This window comes from Panthera uncia, chromosome A2 (assembly GCF_023721935.1).
Source record: "Panthera uncia isolate 11264 chromosome A2, Puncia_PCG_1.0, whole genome shotgun sequence".
NCBI classification, from domain to species: Eukaryota; Metazoa; Chordata; class Mammalia; order Carnivora; family Felidae; genus Panthera; species Panthera uncia.
In genome coordinates this window covers 139,012,740-139,027,104 of record NC_064816.1, presented here as the reverse complement: position 1 = coordinate 139,027,104, position 14,365 = coordinate 139,012,740, and the positions used below count along the sequence as shown (strand labels likewise).

The 14,365-nt window shown below is 41.8% G+C and overlaps 1 protein-coding gene across 2 annotated transcripts in view; it reads right to left on the bottom strand.

The window, feature by feature from the left end:
- Positions 1-14,365, bottom strand: part of SND1 (staphylococcal nuclease and tudor domain containing 1) — a 423,895-nt gene that overhangs the window by 375,160 nt on the left and 34,370 nt on the right. Inside the window, exons 3-9 of one of the 2 annotated variants that reach the window (XM_049642985.1) lie at positions 13,813-13,933; positions 8,468-8,546; positions 5,910-6,070; positions 5,086-5,177; positions 4,272-4,430; positions 2,856-2,962; positions 484-574 (exon numbers count right to left, since the gene is read on the bottom strand). In XM_049642985.1, coding sequence (XP_049498942.1) covers positions 484-574; positions 2,856-2,962; positions 4,272-4,430; positions 5,086-5,177; positions 5,910-6,070; positions 8,468-8,546; positions 13,813-13,933 — 810 coding nt within the window. Of the gene's footprint in view, positions 1-483; positions 575-2,855; positions 2,963-4,271; positions 4,431-5,085; positions 5,178-5,909; positions 6,071-8,467; positions 8,547-9,665; positions 9,727-13,812; positions 13,934-14,365 lie in introns of those variants that run through there. The other variant, XM_049642986.1, reaches the window with a different exon arrangement.

The window sequence follows — 14,365 nt, the reverse complement described above, 5'->3', positions numbered from 1 at the left end:
ACCCAAACAATCTACTGAGTAGCACTAGTTCCTGTCAAAGGAATCCATCCCAGGACACTTCAGGAGAGCTCTCTGGAAAAAAACATCACGTGAGAAAAAACTCAAAACCACGAGAGTCCCAAAACAGAAAGAAGAGAAACCTGAGGTCACACACACTTTGACATGGGAACTCTAAGAGAAAGCCATTTGCTAGGCAAATAGAAGCCCTACAATATGAGCGATCTTTCAAGGTGGCAACGTCCACAACTTTAACTCATGAACTCCTAATGAAGTTACGCAAATTTATGACAAGTTCTTATGGTTTCTAATTCCCCTGCAATAAACACATGGATGTACACAACCCTTACACACACAATCCACACACCACTGGCTTGCCTTAAAACAGAAATGCTTCCAGGCCTGGCTTGATGGTTCAGAGATCACTGTATTGTCACTAGCCTGACAATGTCCACTATGCATCTCAAGACGCTGAGAATGACTCACCTTGGCAACAAACTGCTTGTCCTTTTGGTCCAAATTAGCAGTAGGAGCCACATAGTCTCTCCATATTCTCAGCCTGCGTTCCTTGGCAAACCTGGCAACAAAAACAAGGATGCACATCATTCAGACAGAATAGGTCAGCAAATGGAACCCGCCATCACCATGGGAGCAAAGAGTACAGCATCCTTCTCTAACTCAGAGACACGACACCCAAGGGAAAGGCCACCGGTCAAACCAGAACAGAGTATGAAAGCAACAAGAAGTGTACCGCAACTGGCCTCCAAGACATACACGCCCCTGGCTGGCTGACCGGGATCTAGGTGTGCAGCCTTTCTAGCCCGGACAGTGCAAGTCCACCTTGAATCAGCTCTTTAGCTTATCCAGCATCTCCTCAGTGACTAGTAAATGCCACGCACTGGAATGACAAACACAGAGCAACTGCTCTCAAGTGGGAAGAACACCCACATCCAAACAAACAAATGTATTTTTTTAAAAAGCATAGGCCTGCTCAATTTCCATTTGAATTTAAAAAAAGACTATCAGCTAACCAAATCACCTTTGTAGTACATCTGAAGAGTAAGAAAAGGGATAAAAAGCCACTAGGAGTTCACTGACAAAAGTGCAAAAACTTGTTGGCAAAAATCTGTTTCATGGTACTAAAACCATCAGGCATTTTTTTCAGTCAGGCTAAGAGAGGGAAATGGAATATGTGCAAAAATTTTTTAAAGCCAATGAGCAGCTAGATTTACAAATAAGCTTTTTGTGTTTTGTAATTACAAGTCTTTACAAATAAATGGATACAGGTCAAAGGGAAAGGAATGATTATTTCTGAAAACAGTACTGCCACTTTTTAAAAGAAGCACTAAAAGGAGAAAAAGACAAAGTAGCATGTAGTAGCTGTAAAATACATAAAATACTTTGATAGAGATTTAACAATGCAAGCAAGTCAAATACAGCATGCAAAACAGCAGGCAAGTAATCACATATTATTGAGATATGATTTGCATTCCTTAGTCTAAACCTGTTTTTTAATGATGTGCCCTCCTAAAAATCCATAAAATCTACAGATGTTATAAAACATGTAGATACTACTGCCATTGTACTCACTTTCTTCAAAGAGAGGCAGGAACTTAATGCAAAAAAAAATTATCAACGAAAATTATATTTAGAATAATGGATTTACAGGGTTTTCTGAAAACAAAAAAAAAATTCTGAGCATCACAGAATAATCAGAGGTATTTGGAAAGCTGTATTTGTAAGAGTATTTTATCTTTTGAATTTAGCTGTGGAACATAAAGACTAAAAAAATTTTATAGAACCATGGTGTTTTTAAATCAGATACGTCATATCTAATGGCCCAGATTATAATCTACTTTTATAAAAAGTTACAAGTATTTCTGCTTATAGGCAAAGAAGGATATGAAAGATCCAAGGGAAGAAAATTATGGTCATACAATTCATGTTCTTGTGTATCTCTGAGCTGTGTACCTCAAAGGCCAAAAATGTAAAGTTATCCAGACCATTATAATTCTATGGTTCTGAAACAAGCCATACAACATACCTTGAGAGTGAATCATTGTCATCAGTGGTTGGTGGTGTTCTGCTTAAATGCACCCTGGGAGATGGTGGCCAGGACTTTCCCCAAATATCATCTCTATTCACCTACTCTTGCTACCTGCTTCATGGTCTTCCGTTTACCCTGTCAAGTGAATGAAATTCACCTACGCCCAGAAATTCTTGACCTCAATACTTGAAACAGCCACCTAATCTTTGGAATATCGACTACTGTTTTCCTGGAAATAAGTTTCTTCTACATCTGCTTTAACCATGAGGCACCAAGCTGAAAACATGACAACAGTATCTCATAGTTGCATTAGCATTTTTAATTGACACGTGCTTCAATAAATGAGGGCATGAGGCTTCATAACAACACTGAACGGTCCTGTTTTAGGACCCACAGGCTCTATGTTTCCATCATACCCCTGGCTCCAGCCTGCCTGTTAGGTAGCAGCCAGTAAGTGACTGCATCATCTTCAAACGAGCCTCAAGCTATTTCATTCCAAATGCCTAAAATCCAGAATTTAAGTGAGATGCTTGGACAAAAAGCGACCCAAAAACATTAAAGCAGCAAATCTGGTGAAGAACAATTTCTAAGTGAAAATCTAGGCCCTCAATGTACAGCAGAGAATCAGACAACTAAAGACTTTTGTAAACCACTCCTCTGTAAGATCCTACCCTTTTGTGGAATTTCCTTAATCCGTTACTGAAATGTAACAAATACTGACATAGATAGGGGAGAAAAGACCACTAGATTTCTTTCCCTAAAAATCCTAAATAAGATCCCTGGGCTAGAAGGCTTCCCTAACAGACCTTACCTCTCAGCTGCCCTCAGCTTTTCTGCTCCCCGAGTATAAACTGCAATCGACCAATCCACACAGCGTGCAAAACCTTCCTTCAGGAGGAGCTCTGTGATGTTGCCATTCTGAAAAACAAGGCACATGAGAAGGCAGGCATAAGAGAATCCATTTCTCTAGACTTCTGAAATTAACAGCCACAATTTATACTGCGGTTCACTGAAGAAGGAAGGAAGGAAGGAAGGAAGGAAGGAAGGAAGGAAGGAAGGAAAGGAGAGGGTAGAGTTTCTCTCATTAGGAAACCAGCCCCAAGATGAGACACCCCACTCTGCGGCTCCTAACAGCCTTGGCTTCCCATCCCCACAACACCTAACACAGTAACTCTCACTTAACAGGAGTAAGATAAATGTTAATGGCATTGAATGGAATTGACGTTTCAATAGCTCTTCTTGTGGGCAGAGGAGGATGTTAATCTTTAGTAGAGATTACACCTCATTATTTCCTTCCCTAAGATCAGCACTTACTCCCCTTTTCATAAGGAGAGAGCTGAAGAACAGGCTGAGGAAAGGAGTAACTTCAGCTGCATTTTGCCCAATGAATTACAACTCCCATTCTACTGTGCCACAGAGCCATCTGGTAGGGCCCCGGCAGACAGCGAGTACTCCAGAAGAAACAGACATGACCCTGGCACACTCCAAACCAAGTGTCCCAGCCTTCCACAACGGCCATCATGAAAGAATTCTCCAGCCAAAGAATAAGAGTAACAGGAGTTTATTCTGTACTGGACATAGGGAACAATAATGAAAATGCATTTACACTTGGGTGTTATAAAACAAGGTCATTTCCTTTCCGGGAGAAATCCACCTACCAAAGTCTATGCCCAGGTAGAACGGATAATCACAACTAAAATAACATAAAGAACCTATTTCCGACTCAAAAGCAGAGTCAGGAGGTAACTGGATTAGGCCTGGGGTACACAAAGTAATTTTTCCATAGAAAGGATTCCTCATCATAGTTCTACCAATACTTTAAAAAGCTACCTTCTAGACCTACATATAAACCTCAGCAATCCTATTCCACACGTTTCAGTGCCACTTCTCACCTGTGTGGCAGCCTCGCAACTTTCTCTTCTCAACATCAAGGACCAACACTTGAGGAAATGTCAAGAGCTCCTCTTCTTACGAACTCAAAAGTTGAGATCCACTTTCTAAAAGTGAGTAGTAGTTCAGCAGATTTGTCCAACTCTATCAGCTAACTAATATCTCCCTAGAAAATGTCTCAAAAATCAGATGATGATCCTGCCAAGATCTTTAAATGGTTCTTAAATACAGAGAAAAAGAAGAGAAGCAAACCACAGGCCATCAAACACCAAATGCACACCCCACGCCCCCACCCCCATCCAACCCCACACAGCCCAGTCTGCATGGGCACACTCACTGGATGAAGGATGGTACCCAGGATGTTTTGGTTGTGGCAGCTCTCCAGAATGATCTGAACATCTCTCTGAAGTAGTCGAGACTCAGTGAAAAATTTGGCCTCTGCAGCAAAAGGCTCTGGTGTTTCACTGCCATCTGCCTCCCGTCGAAAAGTTGGGCACTAAAGCAAAGGTAAAGTAGGTGGGTAGTACAGCCTAAATGTGAGTGCCAGGCACTCTCACCCCACACCAAACCAGCCAAAGCCACAAACTCCACAAAGCTAAACCAGGTAAGGTCTCAAATCAGGCCTTGTAACCCCTTTTTTAAAACATATTGGTAAAAGTGACTAGAAATAGATCTTCTCAGACTTCTTGGTAAGGCAAATAAACTCAGGTCACTATCATGAGGAAATTTTAAATTATAGTTGAAAATGACCCCTTGCCAAGAAAAGATTCATCAATGCCTAGGTTTTAAATTCCTGATTTTTTAAAAATCAAAAATGGATACCCCACATTGAGACAAACCATTCTCAGCAAACATCAGAACCTCCCGTCTCTCTGGGTCTCAACAACCTCTCCACACAGCCCACTCCAAACAGACACTGAGTACTTTAAAATAGTTTTTTAAAAAATCTTTAAAATAATTTTCTAATCTTATTTGATCTAATGAGAACAGTCCCACTGCAAAGCTTACAGTATACAGTACACTAGTCAATGTTTAATGGCCCATACTAGGAAGAGTCAATAAGTCCAAAATCCCAGAGTAGAAGAATCCACCTGTCACTGAACGCTTCTACAAACCCTATATCCACCCCATAGCCCAGTGTATGGTCTGACCTTGATCCCTGACAGCATGACCGTAACCAGGTAGTAATCTGGGAGGAGCAGGGCCCTGACCACACTGCCGTCCCGCACATGCTCGATGATAGCTGTGTGACAGAAAAAATAGCTTAAGTCATTAGCAAAAGTCATGCCAGGAATGAACAATACCCAACCAAGCTGCATTTAACACGGTTCATCTCCCCAAAACCCTCAGAAAGCCTCCCTCTGAGAAGTGACAAAGCACTGGGAGATCACAAGTGTGCACACAACAGACTCTTCTACAAACTACTCCTGGGAATACAGATTAGACTGACTTCTCCATCTTCTGAACTTCCTGGGATCTCACGGCTCATCCCTGAGCTTTGTTATCCGTAAGCTAGGATGCTTATCTGAGTACCAGGTGCCAGCAAAAAAATAATGGGTCAGATCTGTTAATAATTTTACTCAGTCTGTAGTTAACCGGGTCTCAAACCTGGGCCAAGAACTATAGCGCGCGTGTGTGTGTGTGTGTGTGTGTGTGTGTGTGTTTACATCTTTACAGAATATACATTTCAGGGAAGTTATTTAAGTAGCATCTTTTAGAAAACAGGAAGATCCCCAATGTGGAAAATTACCAGCAATTTACTACCCTGCACCAGCAAAGGACTAACTTCTGTCAAAATATACCTGATGTAACCTATGTAAACTGCATTCAAGTTACCTTCCAATATACCATGGTGTTGTTGCACTCTTAACAATTCCTTTAGATACCAAGTAAAATAGTTTTGGTAAACCTCAAGAAACTTGAGAGCAAACAGAAATCACCCTGCATCATGTCGGTCTTTTCCCACTAGCCTCACCATTGACAGGCTTCTGATGGTGCGAGTCCACAAAGTGCCTTGGGTTCTCAATGGTGTACTTGAGGTCCCGAATAGTATGTGAACCGTTCCCCTCACTCCACATCCCTTTCTTAGCTGCCTTTGCTTGTTCCTCACATTCCGAAAGCCGGTTCTGCTCAGGACTAGGACGTGAAAAATAAACATGTGTGGGTTAGTGAGTTCACAACAAGAAGGAAAAAAAATCAGGCTCTTCTTTGAACTCTTTCTTCAGCATCTGCTCCCCTTGAAGATACCAAAGCACTCGTTTCAGATCTACGGCTGCAGACCCAAGCCTATAACCAGAAAATCACCATGAGTGCAATTTCCGGATTCCAGACTTGTTCCCTCAAACAACAGATTCGCTCGTAAGAGCATTTAATGAGAAGATACAAAGAACACACATCTCGGTACTGCCACCATCGGTGATTACAAGAGAACAAGTTGGTGGCTCACAGGGAAGCCACCCCAGGGGGTACAGCTTCATTTAACCATCCCAGAATCAGGAACTGGAATCCAGGCAGAGCTCAGCAGGACACAGCACAAAGAAAGGGACTAACAATCATCCTTACTGCTCTTGTCTACAGAACAGGGCTGGGGAATGCAGAGCAAATACTGTTATTATAGATGTCACCCCAAAACTACTTACACATTCAATAAGACCAGCTCAGCAAAAACAGTTTGAATAACCTCCATTTTGAAAATGGAAGACTCCTTCTTCATGAAGCAAGAAACCAAATATATAGGAGAACAGCCAGAAAGCCAAAAGATAGACCAAAAAATAAAGTGCATGCTCTCGCTAGCTCGGTTGCGCGTGTGCACGTGCGCGCGCGCTCTCTCTCTCTCTCTCTCTCTCTCACACACACACACACACACACACACACACACACACACACGAGATAAAGGAAACTGTGAACTGCAGGGCCTTTCCACAATCTCAATACCTTAATGGTGACATTAATGGCTGTATGCATAAATTCAGTCTCCCACGATGAGCAGTAGGGATACCGGAACAGGGATCCCTGACCTACAATTTCTCAAGCCAGAAGTCTTCAGTACTGTTGTATACCCCTTCCCCCCAAAAAGGACAGTCACATCGTTGGGGACCCAAGATTGCAAACAGAATTCAATAAAAAATGTACTTCAGAGATAGAAAGAAGCAAACATAGAAACCGAGAAAAGGAGAATTTAAGTAAAGACAGCTTCAGAGAAAAAAAGATTGGGACTCCAGGGGAGATTTCTTTGTTGAGATGGTACAATATAGGTATGGGCTTCTGAAAAATTTTTCATTCTAGTTGCAAACTGGATTCCTAAAAACTACTGCCAACAATAATCATGCCAACAGTCCTTAAGATATAACTTCAGCACGCTTCCAAACACCACCTATGACAAATGTTTTTATTCATTAAATTCCCACATGCTCACTCCCCAAGTACAGGCTCCAGCAAATGTTTTTCTGCAGTTAAAAAGGACCCTCAGAAGTGTATGGTGAAAGGGCTGGCCCCAAAGTTTATGAAGGCAGGAAGAATGCAAAAAGTACATTCTTGCCTTTGCTCATTCCCATCACTGGTACAGTTCATGCAAATATTTACCTAAGGCCTTTTATGCACCAACAACAGTCACATATAATATATCAAGGACTTAACGATTTAAACAGCATCTTTAATCTCCAAATTACTGATGTAACATATCACTTTTCAGAGACTAAAGTGTTAATTAAAGCCAGCTGCAATCCATCCTACTGCAAGCCAATACTGGTGAACTTGAACACGATACAGGTACTATAAAGCTTACATAACTAACACTCATTTCCATTAAGTTCACACTGCCATTAGCTAAACAAATACAGTTTTACCTATTACTTAACCATCTACAGATCTACGGACCAAAACAGACTTATAAGGCTTTGGAAAGAGACAGATTTTCCCTGATTTTAAAAACAGAACCATTGAGCCCTTATCAGTTACCCTCGCTTCTTCTACGCAGCAGCTTTTGCTTTGAATTCTATTTATTCACTTCACTTTATTTTTTATTGCACTTACTTCTTGTGCATGCTATATTGTATATTTATTTGTTTATTGGGTTATTGTCTGTCTCCCCATTAAAATGTTAGCAGAAGCTATCTCTGTTCATCGCTATACTCTCAGTGCCCAGAACACAGCCTGGCACATAGTAAGTGCTCAATAAATCTTTTGGGATGGATGGATAAATACTCTGTAACTGAAGGTCAGTGGTATAAGACATAGCCTATTGGCTCTTATGAATATAAAGAATGGAAGTCTCTTGTCTCAAAGCCTACTTTTAAAGGCGTTATACATGTCAAATGCCACTAATGAATGCTGAGTTACTTCCTGGCTCAGCATAATCCACATTGGGGCAGGAATGTACCAAAAAGCAGGAGAGCACAAGAAGTTACCCACTGTATGCCAGGGGATAGGAAAGAAAATGCAGCAAGCCACTGTAGAGCTGACTACCCACCCCACTTGAGTAACCCCAGCTCTCACAATGGAATAGAAGGGGACAGAAGAGTAACGAACACTTACTTATTAGCTCTCATGCCTTCTCTCCGGGTGGCCAAACCCTCCGCAACCAGAGACTCTGCAATGTTTTCCCCATTGGTATCTGAGGAGGAAAAAGGGAATTAAACACAAGATTCAAATCTCCCTCCAGCAGCAGCAGAGCTCAAATGGAACCACTTTAACCCTTAGCTCTTCAAGGAGAATGATGTTGCCAGAGAATTGGACAAGGCAGCAATACAGTGTTGGGTTTTTCAGAAAACCTCTTCTCCTAAAATTTCTACTCTCAAAGACCCAAAGGTCTATAAATCTTCTTAGGACTTTGTTTCCAATTTTCCTGTGTATCTCCCAGGCAAAAGGCAATCTTGGGGACTGAAGGAAAACAAGGCATATACGGCAGCCCAGGAGAGTATAAAGAACGCTGACCTAAGCAGCAGAGGTCTGGGGCAGAATACAAATTCTGCCACTTACTAGCTTAGACAAGGTCTCTCGGTATCTTAATTTATTCATCTATAAACAGGGAAGAGTACCTGCCACGTGGCTTTTTGTGAGAATTAAACCACAATGTCTGTAAATCTCTTAGCACAGCGCTCAGCACAACAGCAGGAATTAAAAACAAATCAAATGAGTCGTCACACCTGTACAATCATATGGCTTCGTTTAGGAATGTCTATCACGTTTTACACAGAAAGTCTAATTCCTCCCAGGATGTCCTATTATCTGCTCCAAGAGGACACCAAGACAAGCTACACCGTTTGTCAAAGACTTTCTCCTGCTCTGGGAGACACGGGGGCAGAGGTAACATCTAGGTTTCTAATCTGTCATACAGCAGCAGGCAAGAAAAATGAAGTTAAACTTAAAACCCAATCTGATTAGGTTCTACCTGGGCACCTGAAACATTAATTGCATTTCCATGCTATTGAAAAAGGTTTCAGACTGTGTATTCCCTTAAATCTCTGCTTGTCAGACAAAGTGATAAAGGAATTGCCACATAAAAATCTTTAATATGGCAGAGAACAAAGGTCCCAGATAAACAAACACAGGAGTCTAGCTGATAGGTAATGTCAGCACAGAATAAAATTCTATTTAGATTTACATTCGATACACTATATATCAACTTCTATAAGCACTAACAATATACACACCACCCCCAAACCCAGCCTAAATGCCTTGCCATTAGCATTGCCCAAATTTCTACAGAATCAAATTAAACCTCTTTTCCTACCAAGGAAAGTTCAGATGAATGATATTTCTACAAGGAATTCTCAGGTTCTGGAGCGCTTAGGTGACTCAGGCAGTCAAGCATCTGACTCTTGATTTCGGCTCAGGTCATGATCTCACAATTGAGATCAAACCCTGCCATTAGGCTCTGTGATGCACCTGGACCCTGCTTAAGATTCTCTTTCTCCGGGGCACCTGGGTGGCGCAGTCGGTTAAGCGTCCGACTTCAGCCAGGTCACGATCTCGCGGTCCGTGAGTTCGAGCCCCGCGTCAGGCTCTGGGCTGATGGCTCGGAGCATGGAGCCTGTTTCCGATTCTGTGTCTCCCTCTCTCTCTGCCCCTCCCCTGTTCATGCTCTGTCTCTCTCTGTCCCAAAAATAAATTAAAAAAAAAAAGAAAAAAAAAAAGATTCTCTTTCTCCTTCTCCCTCTGCCCCTCCACCCGCCCCCCTCAAAAAAAAAAAAAAAATTCTCAGCTTCTGAGGCTGAGCACGGATCATAAAAACCTTTCCACTGAGGTTACTGTTGAAGCCAGACACAGACACACAGAACTATCTGACATTAGCAAGTATTACACTGGTTATTTCAAAGCAACAAGAATCCCAAAGAGCGAAAAGTCAAAAGGAAGGGTTTTTAAGGGTTTAACAATTAAAGGAAAAGTTGAGGGGTGCCTGGGTGGCTTAGTCAGTTAAGTGTCCAACTCTCAGTTTCCACACAGGCCACGATCTCATGGTTCATGAGATCAAGCACCACGTTGGGCTCCAGGCTGACGGCACGAACCTACTTGAGATTCTCTCTCTCCCTCTCTCTCTACCCTTCCCCCCAATCACACACACACACTCTCTCTCAAAATAAATAAACTTTAAAAAAAAAAAAAAAAAAGAAAAGAAAAAGTTGAGCAGTAAGGTGCCAAGAGGTCAGAGGGGTGGAAAGCATGAGAAAGCCCAGGTACAAACAAGATGTGTGGTCATAAAGCCAGCCAATTAGCTGCACACCCAACAGCTTTCAGTTTCCTGGCACAGAGCACGATGAAACGGCTGTTGGCTGACCCACTTCTAAAAAGTGAGTTCTGATTGCTCCTTCAAAAGGGAGAAAAATACATTTCCCTGGGCTGAACTCCCAAAGGAAGCAACAAAACATGGTGGATAGAATACTGAAATGGGGAATTTGTAGGCCAAGGATCTGACTTTTGCTTATTACTTATCAAATTATAAAACTGATCAAGTCACAATTGGGACAATATTCTGAGCAAGTGGACTGTATTTTCTCCAAATGTCAGAGGACTAATCTTTTTTTTTTTTCCCCAGTAAGTTCTAAATCAACCACAAATTCCCAAATTCTACCATTCTTCCACGACATAAAAAGAAGTGAGTAGGGCGCCTGGCTGGATCAGTTGGTTGAGGGTCCAACTCTGGATTTTGGCTCAGGTCATGAGCCCAGGGTTGTGGGATCGAGTCCTATGTTGGGCTGTGCACAAGCATGCAGCCTGCTTAAGATTCTCTCCCTCCCTCCCTCCCTTCCTCTGCCACTCCTTCAAGCACGCACAGCACAAACACACTCTTGAAATTAAAAATAAAAAGTAAAACTTAAAAAATTAAAAAGGAGGGGCGCCTGGGTGGCTCAGTTGGTTAAGCATCCAACTTTAGCTCAGGTCATGATCTCAAGGTTCATGGGTTCCAGCCCCGCATCAAGCTCTGGGTTGACAGCTCAGTCCCTGGATCCTGCTTCAGATTCTGGGTCTCCCTCTCTCTCTGCCCCTCCTCTGCTCACACACTCTCTCTTTCTCAAAAATAAATAAAAACATTTAAGAAAATCAAAATAAATAAATAAACATTAAAAAAATTTAAAGGGAGAAACCATGAAATAGGATACACATAAGGATACTAATTATCTAAGCCACTGTTCCTTTCACTACAAATGGCATTGAGATTTCATTACATTTCATTACAAATGGCATTGAGATAAAAGAGTTAAGTGAAAATATTAAACTTTAAGTCATTTAAACCTTTAAAACTGAAAGATGTAAGTAATTCCAAACATTCTTTCGGTATATATTTATTGATCACCTCCCATGTACCAGGTTTTATTTTAAAAACCCAGTTTATAATTTGGGTCAGTTTTAAAAATAAACTTTCTAAAAACAAAGACTTTAAATGTCAATTTCCCTCAACATAAATACTTAGGCCATTTTAGCTGAAGGCTGAGTTTACTTAAAAGAACTCTTAAAGGTGGTCCCTACAGAAATTACCTATGCCTGACATTTTCGGTAGTTTCAGTGAGGTCTCTGGCAGGGCGACAGAAGACTGACCAGCTGTTGTGGAATTGCAATTTTTTAGGTGATAAAATCCTTGAGTGATTGCATTTTGAAGACCGTGCACTTCTGTCTTCCGTTCTTTCTAACTGGTAGCCATCCAACAATAACGCTTAAGTGTTTTATATCCTACTATGTTATTTGAATTTTGGGTAAAAAGCAAATTTGTATCTTTCTGAAAAGATGACTAATTCTACAGTTTCCCATGCAATCGAGAAGCAGGTAGCCATCTGTCTGAGAGGGTGAAAAGGGGGTTTGTCTGCTGGGTAAATCAAACAAGACAACTCCATGGTCATCCCTAACTCACTTTTCTAAGACCTCTACGCTTAGAATCTTAAGAGGATGCTGTTAGCCATGCCACATACCCTGTTTACTTATTTCCAACTACTTGCTACCCAAGTCAAAAGATTATCTAAAGCAGCTCAGTAGGAAGGTTACTACATCAAGGAATCACAGAATTGAGGAGCCTCGGTGGCTCAGTTGGTTGGGCGTCCAACTTTGGCTCAGGTCATGCTCTCACAGTTCATGGTTCGAGCCCTGTGTCGGGCTCTGTGCTGACAGCTCAGAGCCTGGAGCCTGCTTCCAATTCTGTGTCTCCCTCTCTCTGGCCCTCCCCCACTCACAGTCTGTGTCACTCTCGCTCTCAAACATAAACAATAAAAAAAAATTAAAGAAAAAAAAAGAATCACAGAACTTAATCAAAGATTATAAAAAAACAAAACAAAACAAAACCCTATCTGCTCCCAAAGTAACTCCCAAAATGGCTGCTTTATGGAGAATATCCTACCAATCAATCCTTTCTATGTCCGATTTCTGTCCAAACTCCATTCCACAATCATACTCTCCTCTCCCTCTACCTAATCCAAAAAAGATCAGAACACCTAATGTCCAATGAGCCATCTGGCCCAGTGAAACAATAGGTATATGTGCGCCCACGCACATACGCTGAGTACATACTCTGCTGTTTTGCATATACTATCTGGTTTACAACTGTTTTACATATACTATCTCTTTCAACTCTCTCAATAGCTTACAGATGAAACGAGAACTTACAAAGGTTAAGATTTAAGTAAGGGTACACGGTAACAAAAGCCAGAATTCTTTTTTTTTTTTTTTTAATGTTTATTTATTTTTTAGAGAGACAGAGTATGAGCAGGGGAGGGGCAGAGAGAGAGGAACACACAGAATCCAAAGCAGGCTCCAGGCTCTGAACTGCCTGCCGGCAAAGAGCCCGACGTGGGGCTCGAACCCTCAAACTGTGATATCATGACCTGAGCTGAAGTCAGATGCTTAACCGACTGAGCCACCCAGGCACCCCAACAGAAGCCAGAATTCTAACCCACATCTACAAAACTCCAAAGCCTGTGTTCTTTCCATTTCATTACAAACCAAGTGGCTTGCAAAATCCCACAAGCCCCAAACAACTCTTCCTTTCTTAAAAAGCCCCAGGAGAAGAAAAGCCACAAGACAGATAAAGGAAATAGAAGATGCAATAGGAAATCTATAGGAATTCAATTAGCACTATGACCTAGAAGCACAGAGCCACGGAGTTCCACAGGCTGATGGCTAATATAAGGAAGAATGCTATGGTGTAGTACACACATTTAAACCAGGCCAGGAAAGCAGACACAGGAGTAAACAAGGAGCAGGAATCGGGAGCGATCCCCTGCACCTTTGCACCATGACCTCTGGTACTCAAAGGACTTCAATTACACCTACAGCCAACTGTCCTAGAACTCCCGCCACCAGAACTCACACTGGCCTTCCACCAGATAAAATCAGATCTTTGGAGAAACTTTAGACACAGATAGAAAGGAGTCCTTTTCTCCTTGCTAACTCACCTTTTCCAAGGTAGATCATGCCATACTCTCGCCCCTGGGGAGTCTTGTTTTCTATTGTGAAACAGACTTCCTTCCCAATCAGCTTCTTCCGAAGGAACTCTCGGGCAGGAAATGCCCAGGGCTGAAAGACAAAACAAACGTGTCACGTAAGAACTGCCTAGTTCCCGACTATAATCAGCATTCAAGCAACTTCATTCCTTCAATACCCTGGCCCTATGCTAAGCCCTGAGGGGAATATAAAAATGAAATGCACACAACACAGATTGCACACTCAGGGGGCTCATAAAAAAGGAGAATCTAGCAGTTGACTTAACTAGCACAGGCCCTGAAAACAGGCCTCACAGCTTCCCAGATATTGACAGTAGTACTTTCTCCTCCACCACTTTCTATTCACATCTATAGTGTACTTCATGAATAATAATTGCCAATAATTTTACAGCACTTGCCATGAGCCAGCCACTACTCTAAATGCTTTATATTTATCAGCCCACTCCTGAATGGGAAGTCCAGGCTCCAGGAACTCACCGAGTCAAAGGGAAAACATAAAGAACAA